This window comes from Chinchilla lanigera, unplaced genomic scaffold (genome assembly GCF_000276665.1).
Source record: "Chinchilla lanigera isolate Chin_1 unplaced genomic scaffold, ChiLan1.0 scaffold00004, whole genome shotgun sequence".
NCBI lineage: Eukaryota > Metazoa > Chordata > Mammalia > Rodentia > Chinchillidae > Chinchilla > Chinchilla lanigera.
This window is the reverse complement of record NW_004955405.1, coordinates 36105849-36121125: the sequence shown is the minus strand read 5'-3', so window position 1 is coordinate 36121125 and position 15277 is coordinate 36105849. Positions and strand designations below refer to the sequence as shown.

General features: G+C 42.3%; 1 protein-coding gene across 2 annotated transcripts in view; it reads right to left on the bottom strand.

Annotated features, from left to right (window-relative positions):
- Positions 1-5813: 5813 nt before the first annotated feature.
- Positions 5814-15277, bottom strand: part of Slc17a8 (solute carrier family 17 (vesicular glutamate transporter), member 8) — a 51625-nt gene continuing 42161 nt past the window's right edge. For both annotated transcript variants that reach the window (XM_005374531.2, XM_005374532.1), the window contains 3 exons: positions 13590-13700; positions 8616-8743; positions 5814-7148 (listed from right to left, as the gene is read on the bottom strand). In XM_005374531.2, coding sequence (XP_005374588.1) covers positions 6804-7148; positions 8616-8743; positions 13590-13700 — 584 coding nt within the window. In that variant the 3' untranslated portion in view covers positions 5814-6803. The remainder of the gene's footprint in view (positions 7149-8615; positions 8744-13589; positions 13701-15277) is intronic.

The window sequence follows — 15277 nt, the reverse complement described above, 5'->3', positions numbered from 1 at the left end:
CAACAGACTGGAAAATTCAGACCAACCTTCCCACTAGGAGAGCAGAACCAAACATTTTTTAATCTTCTTTTAAAAGCGTTGGAAAGAGGACATAGGATAATGCCTTACCAGGCTACCATCTGACCAACTGATAGAAGATGAAAATCCAGAGATATAAGCAGTCATGCCCACTTTTCTCCCAGGAGCCGATGTTAATTCTGCACCTGCTGGCCTGGTACGGGGAGGGGGCAAAAGGCACAAAAGTGAGCTCTTGACACTGGTAAAAGCATGGCAGTAGGAGCTGGGACCCCGAAGTGCTGTCCTTTAGGAGTGACAATGAATTGGAAGTAAGAGAGCCTTCGTATGAGCTGTAGCACTTCAAATGATCTGGGCGGCCTAAAAGGTCTCAGACTCTGCAGGTGGAGAAGGTGATCCTAGATCACTAACATCCTCTGCTGTGGTTCACGGCTGCACGTCTCCCCAGCCCACAGACACACTCACTGGTGGGGCTTCTGAGGGGTGATTGAGTCATGGAGGTTCGGTAGCTAAACGTGATGCTCGGAGGTGTGACCTGGCCGGAAGAGGCGGGTCACTGGGGGCCTGGCCATGGCGCCTCGGGTCACAAACGTCATTCTTCCCACCATTCTGGTCACGAAGAGAATTGAATGAGAACCGAATCAAATTCAGTGGTTAGGTTCAATGTTGACCTCAGGCAGAAATTTGATTCAGTTCTCCAATTCAGTGGGGAAAATTAAGTTTGTGAACCGAGGCACCCCTGCCCCTCTCTCCCTGGCTCCTTGCCTTCTCCCTCTGCTTTCCGGCCACTGTGATGGGAGCAGCTTTGCCCTGCCCAGGCCCTTCAGCCGTGCTGCTGAGCATGCAAGGGATGAAACTTCTGAAACGTGGGCCGAATAAACATCTTTTTCAAGTTTAGGGGTTGGATATCGTGTCCCAGCAATGGGGAAGTGACTAAGACACCTTCAGGCTCCAAGAAGAAAAAAATCAACCTATTTGGAAGAAAAGGAACTATTTTAAGCCTTAAATGTTTTTTTCAAACAATTTTCCAGTGCAAATTTGATACAATCCAGGAAAACTTGGCACAGGCCCAGATAAGATACTATGAAGAAGAACCAGCAAAATCAACAAAAAATAGAAACAGAGTTCCTTGGTCTGCAGACATTGGTGCTGATCAAACTTGAAGATGCTTCCTTTCTACATTCTTGGAAATACAATACAAGGTTGGCATTTTCAGCAGAGAACTGGATATATTGTAATGAAGACATAGCAGAAATGAAAGACGATTAAAAAGTCTAGAACTGAAAATACAACAACCGAAATGAAGACTGCCAGTAACTGGCATAGAGGGGCAGGTTCACAGCTGTAACCCCAGCACTATAGAAAGCTGAGGCAAGAGAGTTGCAAGTTCAAGTGCAACCTGGGCAACTGAGCCTCTTCATGAGACCCTGTCTCAAAATAAAAAGCGCTGGGCATGGAGCTGGGTCCAACCCTCAGTACTATGAAAAATAAAGGAGAATACAGTGGATGCATTTGTATCAGATTAGACCTTACTGAAAGGAGAAATAAAGATCTGAAAAAATCAGAATGACAGATAAAGTTAAAAGGCTGGAAAAAGCAAAAAAAGGTGGTTAGAGACTTCTAGAAAGAGAGAGAGGATAAAGAGAGAGTCTTTGTCTTAAAAGACTCAGGAAAAAGGCAGGGATGATTTCTCTCACCACTCCTATTCAATATAGTTCTTAAAAATGTAACTAGAGCAATTAGACAAGAGGAAAAATAAAAGGGATACAAATAGGAAAGGAAGAACTCAAATGATTCTTGTCTGCAGATGATATGTTCCTCTACTTAGGAGATGCTAAAGACTCTACCAAAAGACTTTTAGAGCTGATAAGTTCAGCAATATATCAGGATATAAAATCAACATTTAGAAGTTGACAGGTTTACTATACACCAATAACTGACTAGTTGATAAAGAAATCAGGAAAACAACCCCATTCACAATCGCTGCAAATAATATAAAACACATAGGGATCAGTCTATCCAGGCAGGTAAAAGACCTCAACAAAGAAAATTTCAGAACACTGAAAAAGAAATTAAAGAAAACACTAGAATGCAGAAAGATGGACTGGCAGAATTAATATTGTCAAAATGGCCATTTACCAAAAGTGATCTACAGATTCAGTGCAATCCTCAACAAAATACCACTAACATTCTTTATAGAACTAAAAATAATCCCAAAATTCATACAGAAACACAAAAGACTCAGAATAACCAAAGCAATCCTAAGCAAATAGAGCAAGGCTGGAAGCTTCACAATACTTTTTTTTTTTTTCTTTTTTTTCCGGTACCGGGAATCAAACTCACGACGTCGTGCTTGCCAGGCAGGCGCTGTGTTGCTGAGCTAAATCCCCAGCCCCCCACAATACTCGATTTAGAGATATACTGCAAAGCCACAGTAACAAAAGCAGCATGGAGCTGACACGGAAATGGACATAGAGATCAACAGAACAGAACAGAATACAGGACACAGAAATACACCCACACAATAGCCATTTGATTCTGGCCAAGATGCTGAAAGTATATATTGGAGAACAGGACAGCCTCTTTAATAAATGGGGCTGGGGAAACCGGGCATCTACATATGGACGATTGAAACTAGATATCTCTCACCCTCTATATAAATCATTTCAAAATGGATGACTGATATATATAAGACCTAAAACTTTGAAACTGATTGACTAAAACACTGAAGCCATAGGCATAGGTAAAGACTCCCTGAATATGATTATAATAGCACCAAAAATAATAGCAAAAATCAACAAATGGGACTACAAATTTTAAAGTTTCTGCACAGCAAAGGAAACAATAGAGTGAAGAGTCAGACCATGAAATGGGAGACAACATCTACCAGCTCCTCTTCTGGCAGAGGATTAATACATAGAATATATAAAGAACACAGAGAAAAAAGATAACACTAAAATGTCAAATAGCCCAATCAAGAAATGGGCAAATGAACTAAGTAAAAATGTCCAATAAATATATGGAAAAAAATTCGACATCCTTAGCCATTAGGGAAATTCAAATCAAAGCTACACTGAGATTTCACCTCACCCCAGTCAGAGCAGCCATCGTCAAGAATACAAAAAAAAAAAAAACAAGAAATGCTAGTAAATATGCAGGTGAAAAAGGAACGCTTCCACACTCTTGGTGGAAATGCAAGTTAGTACAATCACTATGGAAACCAGTATGAAGGTTTCTCAAAAAAATAAATACACTAAAAATAAGGCTACCATTTGATCCAGCTATACCACTCTTTGGTATAGGTCCGAAGGAATTAAAGTCAGCATACCATAGAGATACCAGCATGCCCTTGTTTGTTGCAGTATAATTCACAGTAGTCAAGATATGAAACCAGCCTGCATGCCCAACAACAGATGAATGGAGAAAGAAAATGTAGTAAATATACACAATGGAATATTACTCAGCCATGAGGAAGAACACAATTCTGTCATTTGCAGAAAATGGATGGATCTGGAGATCATCGTGTTGAACAAAATAAGCCAGACCCACAGAGCCAAATATTGCATGTGGAATATGTGGAATCTAAAAAAAGATGACAATGAAGCTTGCAGAAGGGAGATTATTATCAGACAAGTGGGAGGGGGGAGGTGAAAAGGTGAGTCACAGGGGGATGGACATGAACAAACTGTACACATTGAAGCCTCCAAAATGTGACCCTTAGAAAGGGTGGGGCCAGGAGGGTGATAGGGAGTAGAAAGGATCTTAGTATGGTATGCGCATGTACAAATTTACCAAAATGAAACCCTTCGTCTGTGTAACCAATACAAAGTATGACTAATTGGAAAAATCACTTGTAATCTTAACTTTTTTGTTTATAACTAGAAATACAATCTCTTTAATGAGATAGCATCTTGGTATAAGTTTCTCAAACTATTTTTTTAAACTAAGGATTGAACCGTGGGCATTTGAACTAAGCTACATCCCAAGCCCCCCTCTTATTTTTTATTTTGAGACAGGGTCTTGCTAAGTTACTATATTTCCCAGCCTAAGCTCAAAGTTGCAATCCTTCTGCCTCAGCCTCCCAGAGTGCTGGGATTACAGGTATGCCTCATCATGTATGGCTACAGACCTTTTTATTTGAACATATTTTTAAAATTTTTTTTTAAAAATTTTTAAAGAGATAAGGCTGGGACTTTTCCAATACTGTGTGAGACATAGATTTACAGATTGAAAGTTAAAGGAACTCATCAGAGAAGAGGGAGAAGGAATTTTTAAGTCAAAAATGAGCCTAAGAGTTCCAGTTTGAGCAAAACATGATGTGAATAACTGAAGTGAGACCAGAGAAAGAAGAACAGGTTTGGTGGGCTTGGGACGAGGTAGTATGAAATAGAAACAGTAAACTCTAATTTTACCTGTTGAATTTAATATCCAGGCAAGGATAACAAATGGTCCGTTATTTTTTGAATAACTATTTTCTCATCATATTCAGCTATACACAAAATTTTCACTAGCTGGAAAGGACAATCAGAATTTATTTCAAGAATCTAACACCCTCAGATCTCCCTCCCTTCCTGCTACAATCCACCCTTCACCTTCATTCTACAAATTGACATCTGCAGCAAAACATACAAAGATTTGCAAATCTCATTGTCTGGTATTCAATGCAAATAGAGAAAAACTCATCACAACAAAGGAATGTGCATTTTAGCAATTAACACCATGGCCAGAGCTCCATCTTTAAAACAAAATACTATACAGGTAAGTTATGGGTAAAGTGTGAAATATTTGCATATGACACCAATTTCAAATAATGTGATAAATACAGCTTTTTTTCACAATCTAAAAAATTATCTTAAGGATTCTCATGAGGTTTTTTTGCGTATATTGTTGTTTTACTTTATTAAAATACACACACAAACTAGCTACTATAAATTTATGACTTTTTTAAAATTAGAAAACAGCAGGTTTTCACAATAAGTTTTGTGGTTAATGGATGCAAGTGACATAGCATGCTTTGTTTACATCTGGAAATTTCCCCCCAAAAGGCTAAGGGATGGTAGTGATGAGGATACATATTTATTAAGCACTTCTATATGCCAAGAACTGTTTTGAAAGACTTACATTTAATTCACTTATTAAAGAGATTTAAAGATGTCTGATAACATACATGGTATATCAATAATATAAAGAATATCATTTAATGGAAAGTCAGACAATTCTTTTTTAATCCAAGATTATTCTTTTTAGAAAATACATTACAATTCCACAGGTACAACTAGGGAGTCAAAATATATACAGGGAAATTAGAAAAAAACACTTTACCATAACAGACTACAAGTATATCTATAATTTTTCCATGATATTAAATTTTTCTTCTGAAAATAGAAATAAAATCTTCAAAATAATTGAACAAGAAAATAACTTTACTTTCAAATAACCTTTTACATGCCAACATTACCTTTTTAAATATATCTAGACAGTATCCATGTTATTACCTAATTTGACCAAAAGTGAAATTTTCAACACCAACTATAGATCCAGTTGTCTCAGATGTTTTATTCTAGAATATTCCTGTATGGCCACTTCTATCATTGTTCTTTCCCTGAATATCATTTCAAATGGAGTCATCCTAAATACTTAACTGTAATTTTGTACAATTTAACCAAACTTCTTAACTTTAGCAGAAAAGGCTAAATATATTTTTTAAATAGAAGATTCTTCAATAGAATTTTACTTCTGAAGGAATTAAATGTCTTAAAGATTAAAGATATGTTAGTCACAATCTTGATATTATAGAGTTGAAATTTAATAACCAATCCTTTTTTACTTCTTTTCAACCATTCTGATCATTGGATTCTTAGAAATCTGGCTATCTTGCTTAGCTCCTTTTTTCTTTTAAATCTATTTGAACCTCTCATGTAGTCTGTGATCCTTATTATTAAAATAAAAAAAAACCACAAAACTGTGAATTTACAGAATCACTGACTCTTCCAGCAATATAAAATGCTAAGGGTCTTTGAATCCAGAACCTCATATAAGAAATGTTTAATTTCCCTCAGCCAATCAGCCTGAATGTTTCCCACCCCGACCCCTGCCCAAATAGCACATTACCTCCAAGACAACTCATTCCATCTTCAGTTTTCTTGATTTAAAAAAGGTGTTCTTTACACTGAGCTGAAGCTCTCTTTCCTAAACCACCAGTTATTCGGGGCTTCACCCACCTCAGCAGCAGCTCTGGCAGAACGACCTTGGGCAAGTTAATCTTTCAGTTGTAAAATGAGGATAATAAATGTGTGCTCTGGGGTTGCGGAGATTAAATATGAATGTTTATAAAGCACCTGGCACAACAGAGGGCCTCCGCGGGTGGGGGCCTTTATTAGAAACAGAAAACCTTCCTCCACACGGCTGATGTGGCGGCCCCTACCATCTCCTGTCCTCCTGCCCAGTTAGTACCCCCATTTCCTTCAATATTTCTTTGAACAACACGGTATTGCCTTTCTTATTCTTCTGCTCATTTTCTGACTAAGCTCAGTTCTTTGAGAGAAAGACCAACTGCCAATCCAGAAAAAAATAATTATGATCAACTGTTTTTTCAACTGAGGGCAAGCATCACACTAGTGTCATTGCAAGATACTGTTTCCTTTTTCTCTGATGCTGGACTGATCTTGTCCCCTCCCCTCCTCCCTCCAATGTCCACATGTTTGGCCCCCTGGTGAGCCAGGCTATGGGGGAAGCAATAGGTATGGATACTTTCTGGTTCTAAGGTGAGGAGGAGACAGAAGCAGACATTAGGGTGTATCTGAAAGGTTTCCCTCTGCGTTGTGGTAGGACGGAGGCTCTTCCTCCTCCAGGGCTGCTGCTGTCTGCATTCTCCACGCCTCCCTCTGGACTGTGCAGTTCTGAGTGGTGGCCCCATAGGACAGCTTCTTTCTGGGACTCACGCAAGTCTCGTGGTTGAGTTCTGTCTCCTCGGCTAGCTCATCCTGGTCAATGATTCCACACTTCTCCTCTGAAAGATTCTCTGGGTCAGCCCACTCCTGCTTCTCTCCAGAAGCAAAGACCCCATAGAAGATCACCCCACTGTAGTGCACCAGGGCAGCTATGAGGAATACATTCTGCCATTCCTCGCGGGTCTGAACAAGGAGACAAAGAGCCAGTTAGCGCCTTCCAACCATCAAAGAGGTTCAAAAGTGTGTCCTACAACCTCCATGGGGACAAAGGCCCTGTCTTCACCATCTAAAACAATGCTACACTGCTGAGGATGCGTGTCAGAAGCAGCATTCAGGACGCACATCTAATTTGAGTATGCAAATTGGAAGGTTACGACTACAGTGAATGCACTTTTAGTTTGAAAAGTAACTTTTGATTTTTTTTTAATGTAAAAATATATCTCACACCATTGCACAGCCCTCACACAGTAGGCTAAATTAAACTTGCTTCAGGACCCTGGTATTTTTTTTTTCTTTCTTTCTGGTACTGGGAATCGAACTCACGACCTCGCGCTTGCCAGGCAGGCACTGTGCCGCTGAGCTAAACCCCCAGCCCCTGACCCTGGTATTTTAAATATCAGAGATCCCCTTGGTTGCTTGCTGTTGCATATACCCCAACATTGGGGCCAGTAAACTGTTCAAACTTGATTACCAAAAGCTCGTTCAAAATCCTATCTTCTGTAAAAAGCAATAAATAAAAGTGATGGGCACTTGTATTTAAAATTAGGGGAAGACAGTATCTTAGATTTGATACACTTCTTACCAATCCTATGACCTTATGAACAGAGGTGAAAAATGCGTATCCTCTGCTGGAAAAGTGCACAAATACTACCTTCTTTCTTTTATCAAAAAACAAGAAAAATCATCTCATATTTTCCTCTCTAAGAAGATTAAAGAATTTCTGAAATCATACTTATAATAAGAAATGCAACTAAGAAAATGGTTAGGCTAAAAAAAAACCTCAAGCTATAAAAAAAATTCTGTTTTCAGAAAGCAGAACCTGACATTTTTCAAGGACGGAGCCTCGGTGTGTGGCCTGTGGCTGAACTTGAGACCCCAGGACAGGATCTCCCTCCCACCAGCCGCGCCAGGCTAAGTATGCAAAGGCTCGGTAAGGACTGAGCGCCCGGCCCTGGAAGGTTCTCAGCAAGAGGAGGGAATGTCTTGTTCATTTTCTTCTTTACAAGGAAGTATAACAGCACTAATATTTTTATGTTGTAACATGCTAAGCAATAGATGGAAACAGGCTATAAAGTTTAATCACTTAGAATTATAAAATAATCTTGGGTAAATCATTTATCCTGAGTTGATTGCCTCAGTTTCTTCTCGTGTCTTAAAGAATCTCCCATGGCCTCCGTCCATCTCCTCTAAAGCTTTATTTCTCAGTTAAGAAAATGTGGAACCAAACAATCATCAGCCCCGGGGCCATTAACAAACAATAACTAAGAACAGAAGAGGAGGAGGCGGGAAGGAGGAAAAAGAGGATAAAGGCATTCAATGACTCAGTCAAGAACACACACCTACAGGCCAGGGTAGGGCCTGAGATGTCCCATTTGTGCAGTGCTTCTGACCTCTAATACTGCCACCCGCAGCCACCAAGGAGGCCGTTACCTTGTGCCTCGTCATTGCACCGACAATGAGGGGACAGACCATTCCAGAGAGGGTTCCCACTCCATTGGAGATGCCCATGAGAATGCTGGCATAGCGAGGGGCAATGTCCAGGTGGTTGACATTGAAACCTAGAGTGAAACCAAAACCTCAAGATCAGAGTCTGGAACAGAATTTTCCAAATGCCTTTGGGGAATCTCCAGCTTGCCCCAAGTCTCATCCATCTATCTGGTTTCTTCTAGAGGAGATTAAGGTAACGGGGGCTCCACAGCGAGCTCTGTGCTGAGCACTGCCAGGCAGTCTCTGCACCGAGCAGGAAAACACCGCATCTATGATCGATTAGCAATGTCTACCTGGGTTCTCAGTGGGGAGAGGTACAGCACTTGTGCCCTGTGGATTTGGAACTCGAGAATACAGCCTTCGGGGCAATACTGAAAATCCTAACGCCTGGACCACATTCATTCAAAGCAGTCAAACGCTGCAGAATGAAACCTTGCCTCATAAAATGCCCGTGGCCAGCCCTTGACTCATCCCTGAAAGACTACAGTCAGTGAGTCTGCGTTGGAGCTGCAGGGCACAACTGTGAGGGATGCTTCCTGATGAGAAGCATTTGCACACGTCGGGGCAGAGCCCTCTATAGTTTACAAGAGCACTTTCGCACGCCTACTTGACGTGGAGCCTGCACAGTTGGATTCAAGTCTTATTTCCACTGTGTCATCAAGGACTTTTCAGCCTGTGCTTTCTCATCTCGGATCTGGGTACCCTACTGCTACTGACCTCCCACGGGTGCTGCGGCGTAAGACTCAGGGGAAGCGCATCTGTGGGAGCCGTTGGCAAATAGCTAAGCTACAGTAACCGCACCGCACCCCAGCTCCAAATGCTGCTGTTCCTGGTAAAGCTAAGCGCCTCCTACGGATGGGGTCTTCCCGCAAAGATGCTGCTGCTAGAAGTGGTAAAATAGTAAGTCACCGGCCTCTTGCTATTGATCTATTTATCAGGAGCACAAGAGGAAAAGTGAAATCAGAGGAAGACCAAGATATCCAAGAGGCGTAAACGGCTGGAAACCAGCTCTGCCTGTATCTCCCAGGGGCGCACTTTACAGTCAAACAGAACTCAGCTCCGGCAGCTTAAGTGAGATACAAACCTAGATTAAGTACTAAAACGTCCTGAACTGCAGTTTCTTCATCTATAAATTGGATTGATCGTTCTAATGAAATTATTGTAAGAATTAAATTAAATAGCCGAGGGCATGCAAGCCTGTAATCCTAGCACTTAAGACGCTGAAGCAGGAAGATCACCATGAATTGAAGGCCAGCATGGACTACAAAGTAAGTTCAAGGCCAGCTTGAACTACACAGTGAAACTCTGTCTCAAAAAAAAATTAAGTTAAATAATGTGTGTTAATTCCGTGGTACACAGAGGTGAAAGCCAACTTGTATGCTCTCCTAGGTGTGAGCCATCATCTAGTTTACCACTATCTTCCCCTAGCCAGGTATGGTGAAGCACACCTGTAATCCCAGCATTTGGGAGGCTGAGGCAGGAGGATCACTGTGAGTTCGAGGCCAGCCTGGGTTCCAGAGTGGGTTCAAAGCCAGCCTAAACTGGATAATGAGACCTTATCTCAAAAAAAAAAACCAAAAGCAAAAAAAACCCAAAAAATCCCACGAAATCACCACCTTCCCTGAACTAGCAAAGTGTCACTCACTAAATAGCTCTTTCATTACCAATTGAGCTACTGAAATTAGAGCAAGGCACTGTGGAATTTGTTTCTTCACATTTTTGTTTTCCTTTGTTTACTACTTAGAGAATTAATTATAGATTCATGCAAAAAAAGAAAACAAAAAACTGGATTTGGGATTTAAAGTAGGTTTTTTCTAACCTGACACATTGGTTGACTGATTTTGTTTTTTTCTCCTACTTCAATTCAGGGAAAATTTTTGAGAAAACATTTTTTGTTATGAATATACCATCTCTTTCAGATCAAAGTGCCAGACCATCAGAATATGAAACAGCTGCAAGAATAATTAATCTCACCATTTATTCAAAGGTGATAAATACTTTCTTAGAAAAGAACCCAGAGATAAGAAGCAATTAATATGATTGCCAAGTATGCCAAGCATTGTGTTCTGATACAGAACCCAGGCGTGTGCATTCAGCTAGAGCAAAGCCCCTCAGGTTTCCGGTTACCCAATCACTGAGACGGTGAGGTACTGACAGGATTTTGTAGATGAGAAAAACAGCCACGTCAAGAGTCTTTTTCTAGACGGGACCCTCCCACATGGAGCATCAGCGCCCTTCGCATCTTCCTAACCTCACCCACCAGGCTGTGTCGTCGTCGTCCCCCAACCCCTACCCCCACCCCCAGCCCGGTCAGCTCCAGTCTTCCCAGCATCCCGACTGATTCCTTAGTAAACTGGCCGGCAGGAGGCCCCTCCCACAGTGCCTCTGTTGCATCAGACAGACTTACTCCAAGCCCAGCGGCTTGACTCACTTGGGCAACTTAGCTCACCCTTGGGGCCTCATCTCCTCATCTGTACAGTGGACACCACAATGCTCTTCTCACAGAATTGGGATAGGAGGATCGGGGATATAGCTCAGGGGCATAAGTGCCTGCCTAGCAAGTGCAAGATCCTGAATTTGATTCCTGGTACCAAAAAATAAAAAGAATCGGGATGGGAGTTCAGGGGTCAGGTTTAAAAAGCAGCAAGGACCTAGTAGGTGCTCTTTGAAAAACAAGGTAGTGGCTGTGCTTGTGGGTGCTGAATTTCTCTGCAGATTGTGATTTAATCAGCAGTCCAGGAGAAAGGAAGCGACGTGAACCTCAACACTTCCGTATCTCGGGAGAAAGGATATGAACATCTTTTGCACCACAGTTATTAAGGGAAAGGGCCTCTTGGGGTCCTGCCGGAAGCAGTCACCGCTGCCCCACCCTCGCTGCTCCAAATGTGGGCACCAGTGGGCATCGCAGCAGAGCTCTCTGGCAATGAGGAATCTCAGGTTCCATCTGACCTACCGCACCAGGATCTGCATTCTGTGCAATCTTAGCGGGGTTTATGTATACTAAAATTTGAGAAGTGCTGGGCAGAGGTGCACAAAAATAGAACAATGATAAGCTGGGCATGGTGGCGCACGCCTGTAATCCCAGCACTGGGGAGGCTGAGGCAGGAGGATCATTGCCAGTTTGAGACCAGCCTGGGCTACAAAGGGAGCTCAAGGCCAGCCTGAACTACATAGCGAGACCTTGTCTCAAAAAGACAAAACAAAGAGTAATAATAGGGTATACCTACTAATTTCATTCCGCATCTGGCCCTGTGCTAAGGACTTCAAGGACATCATTTCCAGTGTAATGGAAACATTATGAGGAAACATCTTTGATTTCCTCGATGCAGGACCCCAGGGCTGAGGACAGGGCCTAGCTGATCTCAGAAGATCTCAGTTCATTTTCCCAAAGACCCTATGAAGTTGCTCCCGAATCTCTGGGTGAGAATTTAAATCATGTAGCTAGTGTTTTCTTTGATAAATAGTAAGTAGTCAAGAAAGGTCCCCAACCCAGGTCTGTGTACTTCAAACCCAGGTTCTCAGCTGTTTGAAAGTAGAACTTTGGTTCATTGTTTTTGTTATTGTTCTTGCTTCATTTTGTTTTCTGATTTAACTATTCATCAGCTCTATTTATAATATAGACATTAACCCCTCACTTTAGCGTATATAAGACCAGAAGTTCCCCATTTATTAGTTCTAGAACATTACCAGTCTATCTGATATTTAAACTAGCCTCGGTTAAACTGGGCTTGGGGGCACACGCCTGCAATTCCAGCACTCAAGAGGCTGAGGCAGGAGGATCATTGCAAATTTGAGGCCAGCCTGGGCTACAAAGTGAGCTCAAGGCCAGCCTGAACTGTATAATGAGACCTGTCTCAAAAAGACAAATAAAATAAATAAATAAATAAATAAATAAATAATGTGTTAATGGAAAGAGAAGATTTGGAGCTAGGCAGAACTATGCTTTTGACTTTCTTTTGCCACCAACTTTGGGACATCAGGGAAGAATCCAGTATTTCTGCACTTTAGTAGCTATCAGTGAAAAATCAGCAAAATGCAGTATTACCTATATGCATAATGTGATGAGATAGATGCAATTATGTAAATTTTCTGTAACAATTTCTTAAAGAATGTTTTATTGGGGGGGGGGGCTGTTTTCCAGTACCGGGAATTGAACTCATGACCTTGCGCTTGCCAGGCAGGCGCTCTGCCACTGAGCTAAATCCCCAGCCCCTTCTTATACAGTGTTTTAAAAGCAAACTACTGAATTTCAGTTTCTCCTCATTTTGCACAGGGAGTTTCTGAGGTCTGTCAGATGTGACACGGTTGCACCTCGGTCTCTCCCATGCAGTAGGCTGGTTTCTGCTCCTGGAAAAGGGGGTCCAGTGGCACTGATCCCCTCTAGGGTAGATGTGACAGTGACGTTACTGTTATTATCCCCGCCTGCTGTGCCCCATTCTCAAAGTCACTTCCCTTCTCTGCCCTTGCATTCTGTTGTTTGGAAGCAGAGGTAGCAGAGTAGACAAGAGCTAAAGAAGCTTTCCCCTAGACAAAACCCCCGGGGCTGTGCCTGTGTGAGTTAACGCGAGCGCTTCTCTGACAGACACTGAGGACTCCAGGTCACAAAGGTCTCGGTTAGGTAGGGTGACATGGTGTTGACGCCGGATGCATGCTTGGGCCTCTGCTTGGGCCTTAGAGAAATCACCCAGGTCTTTCCCCACGACAGAGTAAGTAGGGTCAATCCCAACTCAGAGGGCTCCTAAACCAACCCCCGGTGACTCCACGAGTCCCGCCCACTGGACGAAACTGGGCAGCGGCCCAATTCCTTGGGAATGGCCCGCGACTGGAGGAACACGCAACAGACACAGGCTGAGTCCTCCTCCCACCTAAGACTCGATGACCCACACACAAGACTCAGAGACAGAACGGACGCGTTACCTGAAATAGCAAAGCCGCTGAATCCTACAGCAAGCACCAGAAAGGAGATCGCCACCCCTTTGGTATGGGAAAAGCCAACCACCAGGAGCAATGTTGCCTCCATGCCAAAACCTGAAAAGGGAAACAGCCAGGGGGCAAATGTCACTTGGCCGGAAGTTATTAAGTGATTAAATAAGAATTAAGCTGTACTTCCACAGACTGAAGTTGTCAGTGCATACACTCTGACACAGTGCTTCCAGTAAGACCCAGACACTGGATGACTGCACAGCTATGCTAATATTACCTGGGTGTTCTGTGAACGTGCTACCATCATCCTGGTGCACTTTTAATACCACATGGTCCCGGGAGGGTCCAGCGGTGCTCCTGGGATGAAGGATGCTATTAGTCCACCCATGGGTAGTGCCCCTGCCGTATCTAAATCCTAAAACTCTCCTTTGTACTATCAATTATTCCCCCTTTGACCTAAAAGCTTATGGCCTCTCACATATAAGTAACAGACAACACTAACATCTGTTGCCAAAAGCAATCAGAAAGCTTTCAAAAATATTTAAAGTAAAAAGCAGCACCTTACTGCTTGTACACATGAAATTCTTTCCTTTCATTAGTTTACCAAGCTCTTAGGCCTCTTTTTTTTTTTAAATGAGGTGACTGCACAAAAAATACAAATGGGCAAGGGTACTTTTTGTTTCTTTTATTCAGAATAAGTGAATCCAGCACAATAAAAAAAAAAAAGAAAAAATTATGGAGAAGAACTTCTCACACACACCCCTCCCCCAAATCAGCCAACAGCAGAGAGCAGGATGGTGTGAAAACCCCGTGCTTTGTTCTGGAGACTGCCCATTACGGGCATCTCCAGGCAAGCGTCCTACAGAGACCTCAAAGTCAACACGCACAAATCAAGTCCAAGTTCCCCTACTTTTTACTCCAAAATCAATAAACAAGTAAATAGATAAGCAAACCGCTACCACCAAGTTCTCACTCCTCTATTTGCTTGAGTGTAAGACCCAGGCAGTAGATTCAAACAAGCCTGGCTTCAGATTCTGCCTCAGAATCACTAATTGTGTGACGTTTTTGAACTTATTTCATCTCCATTCCTGATTAAAAAAAAAAAAAAAAAAAAAAGATAATATTACTGCCCGGCGGGACACCAGGAATTACATGGAATTGAGTACATGAGGCACTGTGCCTGGCACACGGGCACAGCTCAGCACACAGTAGCCAGAAGTCCAATGCAGAAACTTCACAATCAGGGCTGGGGATTTAGCTCAGCGGCACAGCGCCTGCCTGGCAAGCACAAGGTCATCAGCTCGATTCCCGGTACCGGAAAAAAACCAAAAAAGAAACTTCACAATCGTCTTGGACTTCTTATTTCTCACTTTTCACATTAAAATCTCTGGATCCAGCTTCAAAAATATCTACTTAATACAACTTCTGCTTTCCCCAGCTGTTATGCTTTGTGTCTAGATGTCCCCCAAAGCCTCATGTGGTCGTAGAATTTTCTCGGAGGTGGCTGAATCTAGCGCGTGATTGATTTGCAGTGCAATGCTGAGATTAAGGGTGCTGGGATTAGGGGTAGGTGACTTTTGGATCAATCCACTGATTGGATTGGCAGCCCCCTCATACCAGTAGACTGGATACAATAGAAGGGACAGAAAAAGGCTTGTCTCTCTCTCCTCTGTTGTTGCTTT